This window comes from Hippoglossus hippoglossus, chromosome 14 (assembly GCF_009819705.1).
Source record: "Hippoglossus hippoglossus isolate fHipHip1 chromosome 14, fHipHip1.pri, whole genome shotgun sequence".
NCBI classification, from domain to species: Eukaryota; Metazoa; Chordata; class Actinopteri; order Pleuronectiformes; family Pleuronectidae; genus Hippoglossus; species Hippoglossus hippoglossus.
The window spans coordinates 2,450,782-2,471,461 of NC_047164.1; the positions used below are offsets into that span (position 1 = coordinate 2,450,782).

The 20,680-nt window shown below is 45.9% G+C and overlaps 1 protein-coding gene across 4 annotated transcripts in view; it reads right to left on the reverse strand.

Annotated features, from left to right (window-relative positions):
* Positions 1–1,162: 1,162 nt before the first annotated feature.
* The window catches only part of klf8 (Kruppel-like factor 8), a 58,527-nt gene continuing 39,009 nt past the window's right edge, over positions 1,163–20,680 (reverse strand). Inside the window, exons 3-8 of one of the 4 annotated variants that reach the window (XM_034605813.1) lie at positions 10,149–10,418; positions 9,824–10,058; positions 9,649–9,693; positions 5,356–5,467; positions 2,681–2,820; positions 1,163–1,906 (exon numbers count right to left, since the gene is read on the reverse strand). In XM_034605813.1, the coding sequence (XP_034461704.1) occupies positions 1,725–1,906; positions 2,681–2,820; positions 5,356–5,467; positions 9,649–9,693; positions 9,824–10,058; positions 10,149–10,418 (984 nt within the window). In that variant the 3' untranslated portion in view covers positions 1,163–1,724. Of the gene's footprint in view, positions 1,907–2,680; positions 2,821–5,355; positions 5,468–9,648; positions 9,694–9,823; positions 10,059–10,148; positions 10,422–20,680 lie in introns of all 4 variants that reach the window. The other 3 variants (XM_034605811.1, XM_034605815.1, XM_034605814.1) reach the window with 3 other exon arrangements.

Here is a 20,680-nt window from a genome sequence, read left to right on the forward strand (position 1 = left end):
ACGGCGTCGCCACGTCTCCGTGGGCGGAGCCTCACAGTTGATCTGTGGCCGAGTGTCGTCGTCTGTCACAGGTTCTGGTTTCGCCCTTATTCAGATTGACTTCGATTATTAAGGCTCGACGGGCAAGAGGTAAAAGAACAACAAGTGCCCGGAACACACACTTGTAAAAAATCTTAAATTCTGATTATGTGTTTGTCTCAAAACATGCACACGCACACAAAGACACACACACACTCACACACACACACACACGCACATAAACACAACACGCAAAAACACACACACACACACACTCAGAAAAGCTCCCCTGTTCCCTGCGTGAGAGTTTTCTTTGTAATCTCAAACTATTTGTGTCTCCGGTCGTTTTCACGTCAGCAGAACACAACTAAAGAACCTTTTCTTTTTTTAAAGGGGGGGGGGGGGCCTTTCTGTTAAGAGCCAAACCAACAACACAAGAAGAAATAAAACACAGAACTGAAGGCCTTATTTAAAACAAACACAACGACGCACAACAAAAAGCAAAAATACTGTTTTTCGAAGGAGAATCAGGGGATGTGCGGGGAGGTGGGGGGGGGGACACGCAAAAAGACAATAACTTGATTGATAACGATGAAAACAAATGAATCTTTATAAAGTTCACAGTCTTGTAGCTCCCTGTACCAGGGCATGGGGTCGGGGGGGGGGGGGGGGGGGGGGGGGGGGGGGGGGGGGGGGGGGGGGGCAGTGTTTAATGTGACTTCAGCTACGTGCACACACACAGACGACGTTGGGAAGCGTCTTCGTTCACAAAACTCGCCGCAGATTCCGAAATTTATGCAAAAAGCCGCGATGAACAAACGATATAATCCGACAGAGACTTACTTTTTAGAACTTTTTTCCAAACGCAAACCAGTGACTCAGGAACGACATCGGAAACCGTTTCCTCCAACGCTGAGGACGTGTTACGGCTCCGAGGAGTCAGGGCGAACATGTTTGGTTCACCCTGTATCAAAGGTCGGGTTCGAATCTCTGGTCGTTTTTTTGGGATTACGCAGAATTAGACAAAAACTACGGAACAGATTTCATAATGTTCCAATTTGGCCTCGTTCCTTCAGTCACAGAGACAAAGGTGAAGCTCCTGAAGTTCCTAAACTCATCCTGGAAAAGGTTCTCTTTGATTTAGCTTCCAAAGATCCATAATATATGGATAAAATGTATAATTTTGACTTCTTCACACAACTTCCCAACTCTGGATATGTACACAATTAAAAAAATCTAACAGAAAAAAAGAGCAGCTGAAGAGACATAAGACAATACACACGTGTCCTTCCTCCTCCTCCTCCTCCTCCTCCTCCTCCTCCTCTTCCTCCTCTTCCTCCTCCTCTGGATGGATGCACGTGATGGATGGATGAGCGTCCCTGCTGCTGGATGTCCTTCAGTCCATCCGTCTCTCTGTGACGAGGACGCGTGTCATGAGACAGGCGGCGTTGAGTGGTGGGGGTGCAGGGAGGGGATTGTTTCGGGGCGATCGGTGGACGGTGGATGAACAGACACATTCCTGATGTTCCTGCGATTTCAAGATGAAGAGGAGGAGGACGAAGAATGAACGGCGTCTTTTTTATATCCTAATGTCGGCAGAGGCGAGAAGGGGGGGGGGGGGGGGGGACACTGGTACAAGATGTGCTGTGGGGTGGGGGTGGTGGAGAGAGGGAAGTGTTTGGGGGGGGGACGGGGGAGGTCAGAGTTCACATCATGACGTGGCGGCGGCGGTGCAGGGAGAGGTGGTCGGACCGCGAGAAGGAGCGGTCGCACTCGGTGCAGCGGAACGGTTTGATTCCTGTGTGCTTGCGGAAGTGTCGGGTCAGCTCGTCGGAGCGGGCGAAGCGCCAGGTGCAGCCCTCCCAGGTGCAGTGGTAGGGTTTCTCTCCTGGACGCAGGGGGGAGGAGACGAGGAGACGAGTTAGAGGAGAGGAGAGGAGGAGAGGAGGCAACAGAAGAGGAAAAGAGGAAACTCTCACAGAAGGAAATCCTGCTTCTTTTACTGATTTATTACATTTTCAAGAAACTCGTCTGAGGAAAATTAATCTTTCTGCCTCTTTTTCCTCTGGACGATTATTCAGTGTCAAATGATTCAGTTCACTTCACGGAGCTTTAAACAATCAAATATCTTTCTTCTCATTTTACACAAAATCATTTTGTCTTTTTATTTAAATTTTTGGGGGATAATGACTTTACTATATTAATTATCTGCCAAGAAGGTTTTTCACTTAATTTGATGGAACAAGGGCCAGAAAGGGACCCATTACATTTTGTTGTGGATCGGGAATTTGTTTAAATCACTTTCTTGACACTTTCGTAAAATTTCTCAGAAAATAATTCATGGATCTTGATTTAAAACAATCTGGTACATTTAGAGGAGTGTGAGCGATTTGGTGCGGATCCAAATAACAAATCTAGATCCAGTAAATTTAAACAGCTGCTCTTTTGTTACTAGAAAATTCTCATTATGAGGAATAAACCTGAGGAATAAACTTACTGCAGAAATATTTACAATCACAATAACTGTTGAAATAATCGTTAAGTGTTCGATAAATAACGTTTGAGTTTTCACTTCTTTCTTGGAGCTTACAACCTGTTTCCTGCTGATGCGTGTTGTGTTGTCTGTTGTTGTCTGTTGCTGTCTGTGTCTGTTCAGTCTCACCTGTGTGTATCCTCCTGTGAGCTTTGAGGTGGGAGCTCTTGGTGTAAACTTTTTTACAGCCTTCATAGTCACACATGTGGATTCGCCTTCTCTTGATGTCCGGCGAGTCTGGATCGACGGGTTCTAAGTCCATCACCGACCTGAGAGGAGGAGAGAACAGGAAACAGATCAGTGATCAATACTCTTTACACTTAATGTTTAATCCATGTTAATAAAATAGACCCCAACCGATAAAAACTGGCCGATATGAGACTTTCACAGAAATCTCATTGCTAATCTGAAACTATTTTTACATTTATGTTACATTTTAGGTGAAAAAACAATGTTCATTTCCTTAATTTAAGTTCTATATATATTTGGTTGAATTTATGTTTTGTATTTAAGGAGAAGCAGGTGAGATTAAGAGCTGATCCACCAGAGGACGACAGAGAGTCAGACTGTGAGTCAGCTGCACTTCAGCATCTCTCTCTCTCTCTCTCTCTCTCTCTCTCTCTCTCTCTCTCTCTCTCTCCTTTCATTTTTCATCTCCCTTCTCCTGGCGCAGAAAGAATCCGACCAACTCAAACCCTTCACTACTCAAATCTCCCTCCCTCTCTTCAGTGGAGGTTCAGAAACGTGTGTGAATGTCTTTGATGTGATCTTCTGACTCTTCTGATTCTATCAAATGAAATAATCACGGTGCAAATAAAGTAAATATGAACAACAACAACAACAACAACAACAAAAAAACACGGCAGAGCTCTCCACCGTCGTTTCACAGGGAGGTGTGACGGCAAACTGCATTACGTAACCTTGTTTACACCCCAGTTCTGGGACAGCCCTGCCCAGCAACACACACACACACACACACACAGACACACACACACAATCCATCTTTCTCGCTCACACACACGCACGCAATATAAAACTCAAGTTACCTCTAACACACTTGTTTTCTTTGTTTCTATTAAGCATTCTCTCTATCCCTCCCTCTTTCTCTATTTCTCTCTCTCTCTCTGACTGCCTCTATCTCCTGTCTCACACACACACACGTACGCACACACACGTACACACACACGTACACACACGTACACACACACACACTAACCGCACCCAGAATTTCTGTTAAAGACAGGCAGCCGCGCCCATCGGGTGTGGCAGGAGGTCCATCCTGATCTTACTAATAAAACACACACACACACACACACACACACACACACACACACACACACACACACACACACACACACACACACACACACACACACACACACACACACACACACACACACACACACACACATTACTGAACTTCCCCCGTCACATTATAGATATGAGATTTACTCTTCTATCCAGAGACACGGGGGAGTTATGGATCTGATCCCTGTTTGTTTCGGCGGCCGGTCCAGGCATGTGTTCATGTTTGTGCATGTGAGCCCCTCCCTGTGGAACTGTTGGCCCATGATCATATCACCAGATTTCTCCAGATCAGCAGTGACGGTGGACACGTTAATATACGCTATATGAAGTCAAGTTATCGTTATTATTATATATTCAGCAGCACATTCACTGGAGCAGGTAATATCTGGCTGAGGAAACGAAGGGAGGGGTTATTGCGACATCTAGTGACAGCGAATATTAAAACCTTTAACTCTGCAGCCACGAGTCTTACACGTTACTTTCAAATGTCCAAGCTTTCCTTGAGAGAACCAAATGTCCTACTTTATGAAGTGTCTACTGAGCATGCACAGACACACATCACAGACACACACATCCCACACACACACACACACATGCACACACTTGTTTCCCTGCGCTCCAGCCTGGGCGTCTCCGGTGTGTTCTGCCGTACAGAGGGTTATATGAGGTTATATAAGTGTCCAGTCACGGCAGCGCTGCAGTAATGTAATTAGTCAGGAGACTGCAGGCGTTTCCCATAGACCCTCCTGTACATCCGCTCGCACTCTGCAGCTCCGCTCGTATCATAGAGCTTGCACTCAGATGGCATTGTGCACGGTTCTTGGTATTTATTTCCTGTCAGGTTTCACAGATGTCTGATTTGACGTGGGGGTCGAGGGATTCTTTTTAATTTGAGCCTTGCTGTGTTTGGCCTCCGGGGCGACAAGGCGGAGTCTTTACGCTACGTCCAGTTTTCCTCTAAACAACCAACAGTGGTGGTGTCCTCACAAAAACATTATTGTGAGGACACCGCAATAATGTTCATGCTCAACGTTAGATGCTTATACAGAAATGGACGGAGCCTTCTGTGCGTACTCGGACGAAATGGAGCGAACTGTATCACAACCTCCTCCGCCATCAAAACTCGCTCCGCACTGTCCTCTAGTGGATGAAAAGCTAACGTAAAGGACGCATAGAAGTAGTTAACCTCTGAATTAGGGGAATTGAGACCACATCCCCCCCCAAGAGCTAATGTTCGTTGGTAGATCTGAACAAAACCTCAAATAAAGCATTGCTCCACAGCACCTCTAGTGGCCAAAATCCCATCTTTAACACATCCCTGCTCCATCCACACGATCACCACAAGCAGGACAAGCGCACAGATCCCCAGATTTTAACAAATTAAGCTTTTCTTGTCATTTTCTACATACATGTTGCAATTTTTATGCGTGTTTACTGTGGGAAAATGAGTTTTTCACAAAGTTTATGCCGTGAGTCCGTGTGGAGGATGGACTCACCCAGCGTCGAGGCTCTGGGCACTGAGGGAGGCCGACCCGGACTCTGTACCGCTCTCTGCATCGCTGTCACTCTGATACTCCACCGGAGACGTGGAACCCGGCTTAATGCGAACTGCGGAAAGGACAAGACGGAGGGATGAACGGGAATGGGGAAGGGATTGAGGGAGGATGAAGGAGGGAGCGAGGCCAGAGATGAATCAGAAAAATGGAAGAGGCAGAAGTGAGAGAATAAAGGAGGGGAGGAGGGGTGGACACAGAGCAGAACAGCAGGGGGTTAATAACTTCTTAAAAGCGATGCCTGGATTCCAGCAACTTAACAAGACAAAGACGTGTTCTAAGTGGTGTTTGGTGTGTGTGTGTGTGTGTGTGTGTGTGTGTGTCTGTGTGTGTGTCTGTCTGTGTGTGTCTGTGTGTGTCTGTCTGTGTGTGTGTGTGTGTGGGTGTAGTTAGGTGTGGTCCGCTAGGCTCCAGAATTGATGGATCAAATTTGAGGCCAACCCCGACGCTGGCTCTCCCTGCGAGGACGCCATTGTTTCCACATCTTTCTCAACATCTCTAAACATGTTTTAACTTCTCGCCCGAAACACTTTTCTGTCTGATTCTCTCTTGTTGCAACAACCTCTCCCAGTGTCAAAGTGACGGGAAGACGACGTGGACAGATGTTAATGAGAAACATTTCTGCAGGACTCACACACGATGCTAATTGGCAATTAAGTGGAAGACAAATCTCCAGAGGGGCGAACGCAAGTCTCCGCTGGTTGTGCTCAAGTTTTGGCAAGCTGTTAAGAACACAGACTAGAGTCTCACCTCGAAACATCGACGTGTTTTAAATCGTGCTGAGCTTGTAGTTTAGAAAAGCTTTTTGTCTGTAAACTACATTACGCAAAGACTCCAGAACCAAATTAATTGAACCTAGTTGTAAACGGTGGTGTAACGGGCAAAGGAAGAACTCCCCATAAACGGGCAGATCTAGAATTTATTCCTAAATGGCGAGGTAACCGGAGGCGGGGCTATGTGCTCTGTGAATGCTCCTGTATTTGAAATGCTCCATTGTCAGTGTGTTTCTTTATGTATGATGAGAGAGAATCAAACCATGCATTGATAAACAAAGATCATTGGTTGTGCATTTACTCCTTTTAAATTATGTTATTACATTTTGTTTATATGTCTCTTCGGCTCGAGGACGGTAAACGATCTGTATTTATTTAGCGCTGATGATGGTTTCTTGTCATTCAGTGCATCTATGGGCAGCAGTGTCTCTACGAGGGGCAATTTGGGGGTTCAGTATCTTGCCCAAGGACACTTGCAGATGGGGAAGACTGGGATCGAACCGACAACCTACTGGCCACAGCAGACATTGGACTCCTCAGTCATATTTGTAGCCTCATTAGAAAACTCAAATGGATCAACTGGGGATTGTTTGGACTCGGCAGAGGAAGGTGCTCCACTTGGTTCGGCCATTTTCAGACAAAGTGTAAAACCAGGGTGATGACACAGACGCATTTACTCGCATCAAAAGATAAGAGGATAGAGTTGATTAACTTTAATCGATCAAAGGAAACTATGAAACATGAGCTACTGAGTTAATGAATTGAGTTGTTTTTTTTGTCAATCTGGTCAAATAATCTGTACCAGGGTCGGACAGCAGCATTTATAGATGTAGTCTCTCTCTCTCTCTCTCTCTCTCTCTCTCTCTCTCTCTCTCTCTCTCTCTCTCTCTCTCTCTGACATGAGGTCTCGCGGACGCTGCTTATCAGGGGCCGCGGTACAGAAGCGGAAAACATTACTCGGCTGCCTGCAGGAATGTGGCAGCCATACTGTTCAAAGTCCACCCAGCCTGAAGAGAGCGAGCAGGGGCGGGGTGGCTGGACGGGTGACGTGAGGAATTTTGGGTGGAGTATCCGCGCGTGTGTGTGTGTGTGTGTGTGTGTGTGTGTGTGTGTGTGTGTGTGTGTGTGTGTGTGTGTGTGTGCGTGGGGAGGGTCACAAACCAAAAGAAGTGTTCTTTGTCTCTGGAGACAATTAAGCCACCCCCCTCAGCCATTGCCTCTTTCAAAGGCGAAACGAGCCATCTCCTCTCCTCTCGACCCCTGCACCCTCTCCTCCTCATCCCTCCTCACCCCCGAATCTCACTGAGCTCCCCACCACACCCGTCCTCCACCTCCCCCAACCGCCTCCTGCTCCCTCATCTTCTCCTCTCGTCCTCTCTCACTCCTCTTGTCCGACTCACATCTTTAACCCCTGTTTTTCCGTTTGCTCTCCTCACCGACAGAAACAAAACTCGCGGCTGTGACATGCAGAGTTTCAGCACGAGCTTGAGGAACAAGTGTTTCCTTCACCGACGACTGAACCGCCAGAACGTGCTCGGCCCGTCTCACTAGATCAGATCACATTAGTTCAGGTGATGCTTGACTGGTTCCTGTGAGTAAACAATTACTGAGTAAACTCTGAGTAACTGTATCGAGGTAAAACTGTAAACATCCATGGGAGGTTCCAGAACGAGTTTCTCATTCAACGTCTTGACCTGTCTTGATCTGCCACTTCTGCAGTATTGGTCATAAACCCCACCTCCTCCATGTTAGTGAATGCCACCTCCTCCAAATTAAAAAGTCAAATTCTCAAGTACACGTTATATTTTCCTCAAAGATGGTTTCCGTCATTTGAGGTGGTTCTTATCACACTGATGCAGGTGTTCATGTTTCTGATGAGTTTGATTATAATCAGTTATTTGATGAGATAAAAACGGGGGGGGGGGGGGGGCAACATCATGATTGACAACTGAGGCTGACTCGTGATTGGTCGATTGCTTGTATTTGCATAAACTCAATACTGTGGCTCCACATAACGATCACTACTGTTCAGACTCTAATGCACCTTTATATTGATATTAGAGCTTCATCTTTGTAGGGTTCGTGAGGAAGTGTAGACGCGTCGCAACTCTCCCAAACTCTTCCTCTCTAACGCCTCTTTAATCTGCCCGTGGTTGAAACAATGGACATTAAAGTCTGCAGACTCGGCCCTGGTCGACCTTCCTGCAGTCACCGTGCCGACGGAAAGCAGCACAGCTAACAACATCTGCGACTTTGTGACATTTGAAAAAAAGAAATGAACATCTTGTTGTGGCCTTTTACTGTGAGCAGCCCGAGGCTCACCTGTAAAACAACGGTGCTGCGTTAATCACACCTGTCAGGTGGATGGAGAAGTGCTCGCAGACGGATTTAAACAACATCTGGACTCTGAAATGACTCTAGATGACGTGTTCTCCTTCCCTGAAAGAGTAAATATAATTCTCTCAAGTAAAGAAAAGGTGAATTCTAACACAGTGCGACACAATAACCCGTGGCAGTGTTTGAACGTCACAGACCGTTGAGGTGTGAGAGGGTGAGAGAGTCTTCAGGCTTCCAGTCTGTGAGCTGCAGATTCTTGTGGAAGTTTCTCCCTGGTTTACATTCCTGAGCGGAGGCTGCGCTGCTCTGGATCACAGACCACAGAGAACCAGACTGAGGGACCTTACTGCACTTCATCACAGGGGTGGTTTGCCTGAACAAATGTCGGGCTTCCTGTGGGATGATTACACCTCCTCCACCTCATTGTTTGCCGTTTTCTTTAATTGATTAACGGGATATCTTGGGAGTGTCCAGATTTGACAGAAGGACAAACTCTCACTGCTTCTTCACTATTGTTCGGACAAATGGTAATCTGCTTTCAGACTTAGTCCAGAACATTTTCCTGAAAGTCAGTGGCTCTATGAACTTTAATGGAAAATTCTGGCGTGTTGATGACGGACATGAGAGCTTTTGGTTATCAGGGTCGACACTGGACGTGATTTCTGCAGCAGAGTTTAGACGTCGCTCTTTCTGCTGCAAGGAAACAAGTCGGACCCGGAACAATCTCCTGCTGCTTCTTCATGAGCTAAAGGAAAACACTGGAAAATGTCCAGATCCGAATCTTCTGGACATTTACCAGAGTTCATGTGTCAGAGAACTTTTGAGTCGTTCAAGTTTTCTTCCTCTGATGCACGTTTAAGATAATAAGACAAAAGTCACACATTATAAGTCACACAGCGATCTGTACAACAAGTTCCTGTTTTGATTTATGGGCCATCTGGAGACTTTCCCCAACAAAGTATTAGAGAACGGAATCAGCTGTTGAGACCGTGACGCATGAAGTGCAAGTGGGAACATTTTTATTTCAGCATGTTTCCTCGTTTCAGTGGGAATATCAGTCTCCTGGCACATGTGGAAGGAGTCCAGGGAAACAGAGAAAGACAGGCAGACAGACGGCAGCACTAACCATGAACACACATCAGCCCTGTCACCGAACTCGTCTGAGAGAAACCTAGAAATGACAGTGTGAGCGAGTGAGTGTGTGACCAAGACAGAAAAGTTCAGACAGACTCTGCTCCTGCAAATGTGACTGTGCAGCGGTTACATATAAATAACTGCAGTGTTTTCTTTGTGCCACTCACCAGATCCTTCTGAGCGCCCGTCGCTGCCTATGAGCGGGACAGTAATGGCTGCCGTGGCGACGCCGTCAGTGGGCATGGTGGTGTAGACGACAGGCAGCGACTGCACCACCACGGGGATGGTCTGCAGCTGGCCCACCTTGCTGGGCATGCTCACCGAGGGGATGGTGTGGATGACGTGCAGGATCTGCTGGCCCCCGGCGCCCTGCGTGGCCAGGATGGAGCCCGGGGACAGGACCTAGAGCGGGGAGACAACGAGGGGAGGCGTGTGACTGGTTGCTCTAACAACAGCTTCACGACAGTGGAGGAGAAGGGAGGTTGTCGTTACCATGGAGCCTATCGACTGTACCGCAGAGGGGATCGACGTGGCGGTCATGCTGTGGTGAGTCATGATGCTGCAGGGCGCGGGGTTGACCGTGGTGCTCGTCGTGGAGGCGGGCAGCGAGGAGGAGCGGGGTTTGTTGAGGGACAGGTCGACGGGCTCGGTCTGGTCCTCAGCGGGGCACGGCTCGGGCGAGGACGGCTCCGTCTTGCAAACCGGCGACTCAGTCTTCACCTTCAGGTCTGTCGGCTGCGGGCAGTCGACGAATGCATCCGCCTGCTGGAAAGAATGAGAGAGAATTGAAATATGAAACAAATCTTCATGACAGATTCAGACCAAAGAACAATTTTATCCAGTTCCGCGCCTGAAGAGAATCGATTCTTCTGTGGCCCACGTTTCAAGTTTCGTGGAAATACGTTAGAATCAAACAAACCACTTGTCAGAGGGAACCAGCTCAACACTGTACATGTTATATATATTTTAATTGAGTTTAATTGACAAATATTTGCAGGCAGATGTTTCTATGCTGATTTCACACTTTATATAATTTGCACGGGACTCTTTCATACTACGACCTAGTTTTTCTCCTCTCGCCTCCTCAGAGGAACGAGGCGCCGCATTTGCCACCACAGCCGGCGAGAAGCTCGGCTGCCATGTAGCTCCAATGTGCCGCGGGAACAATGGCCGCTGTGTGGGACACTGGAGGGGGGTGGTGGGGGGGGGGGACAGATAGAGGAGCGCTGGACGGGCATAGAGAGAGACTGGTACAGATGGAAAGAGAGAGAGAGACAGGAGGAGTGGAGTGAGAGAGGGAGCAGCAGTGCAGGAGTTGGCCCTCGTCCAGGGGAGCTGAGCCCGGCTGTGGGCGAGGAGGCGAGGGTGGAGATGACGCTACGCCCTTTTATCAGGTCGCACGGTTCAGATGGCGGCGGTGGACGCAAATATGATAAACACCCTTCTGCAGTCAGCCATCATTACACGTGCAAATAACCACCGTTAAAGGAGCACGCCGCTGGTTTGGGTGCATCGGAGGTCGCAACACGTGACATTTGGTGCGTTGGGAGAATTATTTTTGTCAACGAAAAACCATTAGTGTCGGAAGAGTTAATCCAACTGTGGCCACAAGGGGGTCGGCATGCAGGTGATAGGATGCACAACAACCAAAACACCCCTGGATTGTGTGCATAGTGTTTATTATTCTATATTTAACATAATACGAATAAAGACAAATAGATCCTGCACCAAAGGAAATGGAAAGAAAAGGAAACAAATAAAGACACAGAACTTGGCTGAAGGAAGGAAGAAAGGAAAGGAAATGAGAGGGATGAGAAGGAAAAGAAAGGAACAAGAAGGAGAGGAATGAAAAAGCAGAGAAACGAGAAGGAAAGGAATCAAAAGGAACAAGAAGAAGGGAAAGGAAAGGAAAAGAATCAAAAGGAACAAGAAGAAAGGAAAGGAAAGGAAGCAGGGCTGTAACGTTGGTACTGAGGTACGGCCTTAGAAAAAAAAAACAAAGAAAGAAAAAACAGAAAATAAAATGAAGTGTGAAAGAAGAGAGGGAGTGGGTGAGGCGGAGAGAGGAGAGAACGAGACGATAGAGAAAGAGAGTGGGTGGGAAAGGCCTAGGGTTGCCATGGAAACTGGGAGCTATCAGCTGACTCCATGTTTTCCACTCGTTCCCCACCCACCACCAACTCCCTTCCCCTCCCAGTCCCCTCGTCTTTCCATCCCCTTCTCCCCCACCCTCTCCTCGTCCTCCCCCCCCCCCCCCTTTCTCCCAGGTGAAAAAATATGGAGTGATAGTGACTCGCTCTCTCGACCACACCCCTTTCAACTTTCTCTCCCACACACCCCCCACCTCTCCCTCCAGCATCATTTGCTCTTTACAGTCGGCCACACCTTTGTTTCTTTCCACCCACTCTATCCGGTCTACTTCTGTCAGACTGAAGCCACGGCTCTCGACAAGGAGACGAGACTGAAATGTAGAAAAATAAAAAAGAGAAGAAACTCCAGCTCTGATCGGAGAGACAGAGCGAGGGGAGGAAGGAAAGAGGGAAAGTTTCTGATTCGAGCTCAGACTGATGAGATGAAAGAGGACGATGTGTAAGCAGCTCATTACTCAGTGGAGGAAGAAAGCTCCAGACTCTTCATGCTGAATCACAGATGCTAATTTGGTGCCGAGACGCGAGGACACATCCGCCTCCGTATCAGGAGCAGGATTATTTTTAAGTTTGGCCTTTTGGAAGAAGTGATGATAGCGAAATTTAACTTTATTCTGTGGATTTCAAGGAGAATAAAGTTAAGTTAGACACGTGATGAGTTCTGGTTCGGATTCACAGTGAAGAATGAAACATTGACTTTAGGTCGTTCTCTGACCGGAGAGTCTGAAGCTTCACGTGTTTGTTCCATGGTCTCATTTGATCTGGTTTGTTCTGGTTTCACGTTGTAACTTAGGGACTAAAGAATTCTGTCTGACACACGTACGTCCTGTCGTCATCACCTACGTGGGCGGAGTCCACCTATACTTGACTCTGATTGGTTTGTAGACGTGGGTGTGTTGTCAGTCTTTCTGTTTGAATGGAGAACATGAATGAAGCTCTTCATCTGGTTGCCATGGTAACATCATGATGGTATTACACCCAGCATCAGCACCTCCAGTACTCCACAGTACTCCACAGTACTCCACAGTACTACAGTACTTTCTTCTTCTATTGTCTAAAAGCAGTTTTTCATAATTGCACCTGACTATAATCATTTCACTTATGAAACCACGTTCGAATCTGCTGTATCCTGATTTTTATTTGGATCTGCACAAAACTTGCACAGCCTCATATTTGTCCACTAAATATCCCGGAGTTGTTTCATCAAGATCCATAAAATATTCTCTGGGAAATTGGTGAATTCTCAAGACACACCCCACGAGAAAATGATTATATAAAAACAGATCCGCCCCCAAATTTTTTACGAGATCTTTCATGTCCCATCCTGCCGCCAAATTTCATGCAAATCTGTTGGGTTTGTTTTTGTGTAATCTTGCTGACACAGAAACAGAGAGCGGTGAAGACACAAGCTCGGGGGGGCAGAGGTGAAAACCAACAGGCCTTTTAATCCTGTATCCTCCGGTTTTTAAAGATCCCAGTTTGGACGTATAATTAAAAGGTGAAGCCGCCGTGTGTGAACAACCGAGTGATGATGAGGTGACGGGTGGGTCTTCACCGTTTGTCTCTGGAAGACGTCTCAGAGCAGAAAATGAACTCGTTCACTCGGGCGTCACCTTCATCATCTTCGCCGATCGGAGCCGCAGACCTCGCTGGATAAAAGAGGGGAGGGGCCGGGGAGCCAGGTGCACTAACACACACACGTGCACTAACATGAACGCACGCCGGAGGAAGAGAAAACCGGAGTAGGAAGCTGGCACGGAGAAAAATGCGACTTCGCTGTCGGCTCATTACTCAAAGAGTTTTCCAGAGAAAGTAGTTGTTGGCTCCAGCATCGAGATTCTTTATTGTCATTAAACGGCTGCACACGATGACACCACATCATTTACACGTCCGTCAAAAGTCAAGTCCTCACAAGCCGTGATTTATTAAAGTAATATATATATATAATCCCTTTGATTTGTCAACTGTTGTCAAGTTTAATTTACACAAATTATTTGTTCAAACATCTTTGTTGCTGTTGGCAATTTTAATAATTTGACTGATTTTAATGTATTTAAAATTTTTGATTACTGGAGAAAATAATGAGCAGATTAATTCATAATGAAAAGTTCGGCGACATCTCAACAAACTACGACAGTAAAATCCTCCTTTTACATGAATACGTGTGTAAAAATAACCTGATAATACAAAAAGTAGGATAATTTGTATCTGTTTATACTTTAGATTCAAGATTCAAGTACAATTCATGTACAATTTCCTGACATACTTTTACTAAAGTAACCTTTTTAATTGCAGGACTTTTATAACAGTATTTCTACATTGTTATATTTGTACTTCTACTTCAGTAAAAGATCTAAATACTTCCTCCACCGCTGCTTATTTAATTTCTGGGAATCTATAAAGTTCAATTTAGTTGTTAGTACTTTAGAAATGCTTTGCAGTCTGTGTTAAAGTCAGAGTGGAGCTGTGAGTGTTTCCTGATCCCAGTCTCCAGTCGTGGTATTTATACATCCACACCTCTTCCTCTGCACCCGAGCTCCAGTCACGTCTCTGTGAATCAGACGGTGGCACGAGGCCATAAAATAACCGTCTCTGAAAACAATCACAACAATCTGCCAAGACTCAATTCACCTTTACACAATAAAACCTGCTCTGTGAACGCAGCACGGTGAAGAGCAGAGACCCTGCCTGGGCTCCAGACGTGTTGCCGCGGTTGTTGCCGCGGTTGTTGCCGGAGCACGCCGCTCGGCTCCAACATTAAATGGGTCACCCAGTCTTCGCCTCGCAATTAATTCATGTGATCTCCGAGTTCAATGGAAGCAGGAAGCAGCTGTGAGCGCGGCGGCGAGAAGACGAGGAAGATGTGGAGACGTCCAGAGGTAGAAACACGCCTCGGCCACAGCGAGATCATGTGACCACAGACGTGTGATTACAGCAGGATGTGTAGAACATGTGACTAAAGACAGAGAAGCTGCTTTGTCCTGTTTCTCCTATTTCATCCCAAAACAGCCACAAACAAAACTCCAAAGTGAAGCCAAGTCATCTGGATCGCCCCCTGGTGGCTGGCTGCAGTAGCTATAGGTCACAAACCCGCCTCCTCCACGTTAGTGAATGGGATCAACTCATACACGTTGAATAAAGGTGGTTCCTCTCATCAAACTGATGTATGTGCATCATGCTTCTCATACGTTTGGTTTTAATTAGCTTCTTGATGTTATTAAAAACGAGCTCCACTCAAAGATCGCAGACGGCAAACTTTTATCATAACTATTTATGTAACATTTATAAGTGAAGGCGCGTTGTCAATTATTCTGCTGAGTCTGTCGGCACCGGAGTCGACAAACCAGCCACAGACACATAAATCTCCGATGACAGGTTACATGAAAAGTTTGGCGGACGACGGCGGCTCCAGTTCCAAATTACAGTTTATCGATGTGATGTTTCTTCACCGAGTTTTAGTTTCTATTGAAAGTCATGATCTCATTTTTATCCAGATTTTGATTCGGCTGCTGTTTTATTCTTACAAACTTCAGTTATTGATCTTTTTTTTATCATTTCTTTTACAGTCTGATGATTTTATGACGTCACTGTTGTAATAGATACTAGAGAATAAAGATTATTATTATAAATGAACATTTTTTCCAGGGTTTCTTACATATAGCTACAGGTGACATGCTGGAACTTACCCACAAGCCCTTGCTGTAACAGATGAATTATTCCAAGGGAAAGACCAAGGGAACCAAGTTCAAATCTGCAGATTCTCTCGGCCACTGCGGACATCTGTACCTCGTCGCGTCTCTTTAACTCTATTCTTCCAAACATGACACAGCAGACAAGATCGTGATCCCTTACAGGTTCTTCAGGTCGTGAGAAAGAACTAAACGGTGGAAATGCAAACAGGTCCTGAGCTAAACTGACGAGTATATTGGGAAGAATCGGAGCCAAGTCACTGCCCAAACTGAGTCAGGTCACAACAGAAGGCACTGAAGTCACAGTGGGTGAAAACCTCCTTCCACCTGACGGGCCATTGGTCTGGAGGTCACACACACACACACACACACACACACACACACACACACACACACACACACACACACACACACACACACACACACACACACACACACACACACACACACACACACACACACACACACACACACACACACAAGGTGGCGGGAGGATGAAGGGACAACGAGGGAGGTAAAGGGAGGAGGAGAAGGAGAAAATGATGACGGGATGGAGGAGAGAGATAAAGACGGAGGCATTGATTTGTTGGGAATGTGTGTGTGTGTGTGTGTTAAATGTAAATGTGTGTGTTGTGTGCGCATGTGTAACTGTGTGTGTGTCTGTTTGTGTGTGTGTGTGTGTGTGTGTGTGCACTGGAGGAGAGAGAGTGTGAAGGCAGATACAGACGACATAATAAAGACAGAGGGGAAAAACAACAGCTGGGGGAGATATTAACCACGAAGCACGCGGCCCCGCCTATCACACACACACACACACACACACACACACACACACACTCACACTCACCCACACACACCCACACACACCCACACACACACACACACACACACTCCACCTCTTGCAGCCTGACCCGCCCAGAGAAGCACCAACTTCCCCCACCCTGCGTTAAGCGGTAAGTCTACCCCTCTCCTCTCTACCCCACCTGTTAGCTCGCTGATCCCAGCACGGTGTGAACATCCACGTCTCCCTCGGCCCCCGTGTCACCTAAGAGGAGTCACCAGTGTTGATTTCCTGGGTGCTAAGTAACTTGCTTGTCCCGAGCACCCGCACAGGACGAGCAGAGTCTAAGACCATAAAGCTGAATCTGCTGTGAGTGTTAACAGCAGTGACATCAGGTTTCATCCCCGATGGCCAGAAAAATCCATCTTCGGACGCAAGATACGTTTCAGGGTTTTTACTTAAAAGGGTTCAAACACTTTTGAAATCGGCATAAAATGTAATATTAGTAGAAAAATAGGTTTAGAGAGGAATCCTGGACGTCTACTCGACTCCTACAGGTTCAATTTAATACGTTTTAAGACCATGATGAGTGAAGTGAAGTTATATCCCTGGAAATATCACATTATCTCTAAAACTACAGACAGGGACAGGATCATTGTCTTTCCCACAGACGAGACGAGAGGACTGACATTAAACACACTGACAAACTAGAAAGTATAAATGCCGACAAAAGTTAATTTCTCTTCAGCCTCATAATCCTGATTTTGAAGCACAATTGAAGTTTAGACTTTGTTAGACTCTGCAGAAACCTAACTTTGACTGAGTGGTTATAACAGAAGATCTAACTTCAGATCAAATGTAAAAACACATGTAGATACACAGCATGACGTCAGTGACACAGCTGGATCTGGACTAATTCTCACTTACAATTACCTTTAAAATAATAAATAATCCTTTATTTATCTTCCTTTCCTACATTGTCCTCATTTGAGGCTCCGCACATTCTGACAACTTCTCACGAAAACCAAATAAAAACCCTGTTTCTCTTCAACATGTTTCGGTTTCATCTGTTTTCTTCTTGTTATGAACAAACACGTTTATAACAAAGCTTTTGACAAACGGAAGAGAAAATGTGGCGGAACGAGCTCGACAGGAGGCGGATTCAGACGCCTTTTGTTTTCAATTCCCAAGAAGAGGTATTTACATCACCGGACTGGTACTTGTGTGTTTAATCAGAATTATGATGAATACAAATCCAATGTCCAATCAAAACTTCTCTCTTCACCTGTGATGGAATAAACTGTACAGGAACATGTGGATTGTCAGCTGACACCATCTAGAAATTCCTGTAGAGCATCTCTTTAAAATCTGTTTCCACGTAAACCAGCTGAGCCAACGGCACAATCAGTTTTCCTGAGAATAAAACATCTCTGCTGACAAAAACACATCCAGTGTCCGAATAACCAGCTTCTAAAAAGGGACTGAGATTCTAAAAAAGGGTTAAAATGAAAACTGTGGATTCTCGAAAACGTCCCTCCTGCTTCAGGGAGGGGAAACAAGAAACTGTCTGTTGACCCTTCGTGTTTTTCCCAAATCATCACTTTTAACAAATGGAAAAACCACAAATACTTTGGCGCCGTCGTCCTGGCAGCGGAAACTTTCAACACCCAGAGATGCTCGGCACAGACAACGCCGGCGCCCAGCGACACCTCGGCTGCCCGACTCGGGAAACAGACTATTTATGTTGGAGCAAGGTGGATTTATTTCACCAGGGGCGGAACGTGTTTTACTAACATCGTTATTTTAGAAATGAAGAGATGGGCGACGTTCAAGGTGAAGCGGTGATGACAGGGAAAACTGTGCGCAACAGTAAATGTGCAGTAAAACGTCCGGTGAAGCTTGTTAACACTCAAACTTTGTATCTGCAGTTAAATGTCACTTTCAGACACGATAACAAGACATTTTAATGAATATATTAAAAATACCTGAGTAGGATTTTAAATGTTCTGCTGAAAACTGGTGATTCTTTCTTCACAAATCGAGGAAAAATGGTCGAAGTGCAGCAATTTAAATCAGGTAATTTCACCCAAATTCAACACCTTATTTTCTGTAATGGTTTGTATTCATATAGCTCTTTACAAGTCGATCACTCAAAGCCACATTCACACACTCACACTCTTAACATCTGCTTTTTATTTCCCACATTTTCTTTTTCGCCTTTGATTCCTGTATGTTTCTATGTCTGCTCTGTTTTATAATCAGTTTCCTGTGTTTGCTTTTTGCGTGTTACTGTCTCCGCTTCTATTTATATATAATTACTAATTTTTTCTCACCCAACAGGTGATATTTCTTTATCTTAAAGTGTAAACTTATAAATATCTTGTGTGTTTCCTCAGCTTCACTGGGATTAAGGCATCCTGAGCACGACGCCTCCGAGCACACGAAGACTTTCAGGTGAAATAAGATTTAAAACAATAAATTACTTTGAGACGTGACCTCCGCTTCGTCTCTTTTGTTGTTGCCTCAGTCGGATTAATTCACCGAGTGTCACCATTGTTTACGTTGTGTAAAGCCTCTGGTGACGGTCGGGAGGAGTCGACCCTCGCCTGCTGCCGAGTGGATAAACATCCAGATCCTCCTCGTGCACGCAGAGCACACAGACATGCATGTGATCGGTGCTGCTCACACACGAAGCAGTTAAAAGCCAGCAGATTGTGTGACGAGCCTCAGAGTCGAGTTACGTTCAGAAAGAAATGTCCAAACGGCTCATATCTGGAAGATGAGGTGAAAGGTCGACCATCACAGAGAAGCTACTCTGCAGTTGGTTGCTTAGTTACATCAAATACTATATCAGCTAAGAGCAGGAATTTCTTTTCTCTAAGCGAAGACGAGGGGGAACTGTTACAACGCTGGTGGTCAAGTCATGTGACTGACGAGAACCAATCAGGAGGCAAATGTGATTGTTTCTGCTCGTCAAGACTAAAAAGTTAAACTAAAACTGGGGCTGTGTTTCCAAATGAATGAATTTATAAATCCTCCGATATGAGCCTTTCACAGACATTCAAGTATCTGGGTTTATGTTTGAAGTTATTAAAAACTTTTATTTAACAAAATAAACTGCGTTTATTACACCCTAACATCAGTATCGGCCCTAAAAATTAAAAGCACCGGACTTGCTCTATTGCAAACATCTCCAGATAAAGAATCCGTCGTGTATTAACATCATCTCAAAACATGATCTATCATCAATATGAAACATCAGCAGATTTAATAGACTGGAGATAACTCAGATCAGCACACACACAGACACACACACACACAGACACACACACACACACTGACACACACACAGCTGCTGTTTTCTACTTCCTGAACGCTTCACGCTGCAGGAAGTGGAACTGCCAACGATGACATCATCATCCTGCACCAGCAGAGGAAACTGCACCCGTCCAATATCTGCAATATACTCGTCTTTTTTCCTCACATCATCCCCCTCTCTCTTTCTCTCTGTAACCCAAAAATTGTGAATGTGCTGTCCTCTGAATGGACTGAACACACACAAACACACACTCACACAACCACACACACACGCACGTAAACACACACGCACACACACACACGCACACACACAATGGGGAACACTAGTGCTCGCAAAGCCCTCCTGGCAAAAGCACAGTAAATAGGCCCCTAACCTCTTATGTCCCATGCTCCTTCACACACACACACACAGACACACACACACAGACACACACACACACACACACACACACACACACACACAGGGAGTAATAGAGTTGTGTGTGTGTACATTTGTGTATGTGTGTGTATGTGTTGTGGACGGTCTTTGTGCATGACTGCTCCTGTTTGCCGGAGGACAACTGACTTGTTTATGTGCATACATCAGTGACACATACACACACACACACACACACACACACACACACACACACACACACACACACACACACACACACACACACACACACACACACACACACACACACACAAGTACACATATGCACAGAGGACCTCATTGTGTGTTTGTGTTTCTATTTGTGTGCATGTGTGTGTGTGTCTGTGAGGGAGAGAGCTAGAGAGAGAGAGAGAGAGAGAGACATTTCAGGGCTATTCACTGCACTGTGCTGGCAGGTATTCAGAGTGTGTGTGTGTGTGTGTGTGTGTGTGTGTGTGTGTGTGTGTGTGTGTGTGTGTGTGTGTGTTCGCCTTTGGCTCAAGTGGTGAATTAGAAAAGGGAGAGATAGAGTGAGAAGGGGGCAGGGAGGGGGTGAGAGAGGTAGAGAAACAGAGAGAGCGAGCGAGAGAGAGAGAGAGAGGAAGAGAGGGGAGGGAGGCTTGGAAAGGTGGAGGAGGAAGAGGAGAAGGAGGAGGAAGGGGTGTGACTGTGTG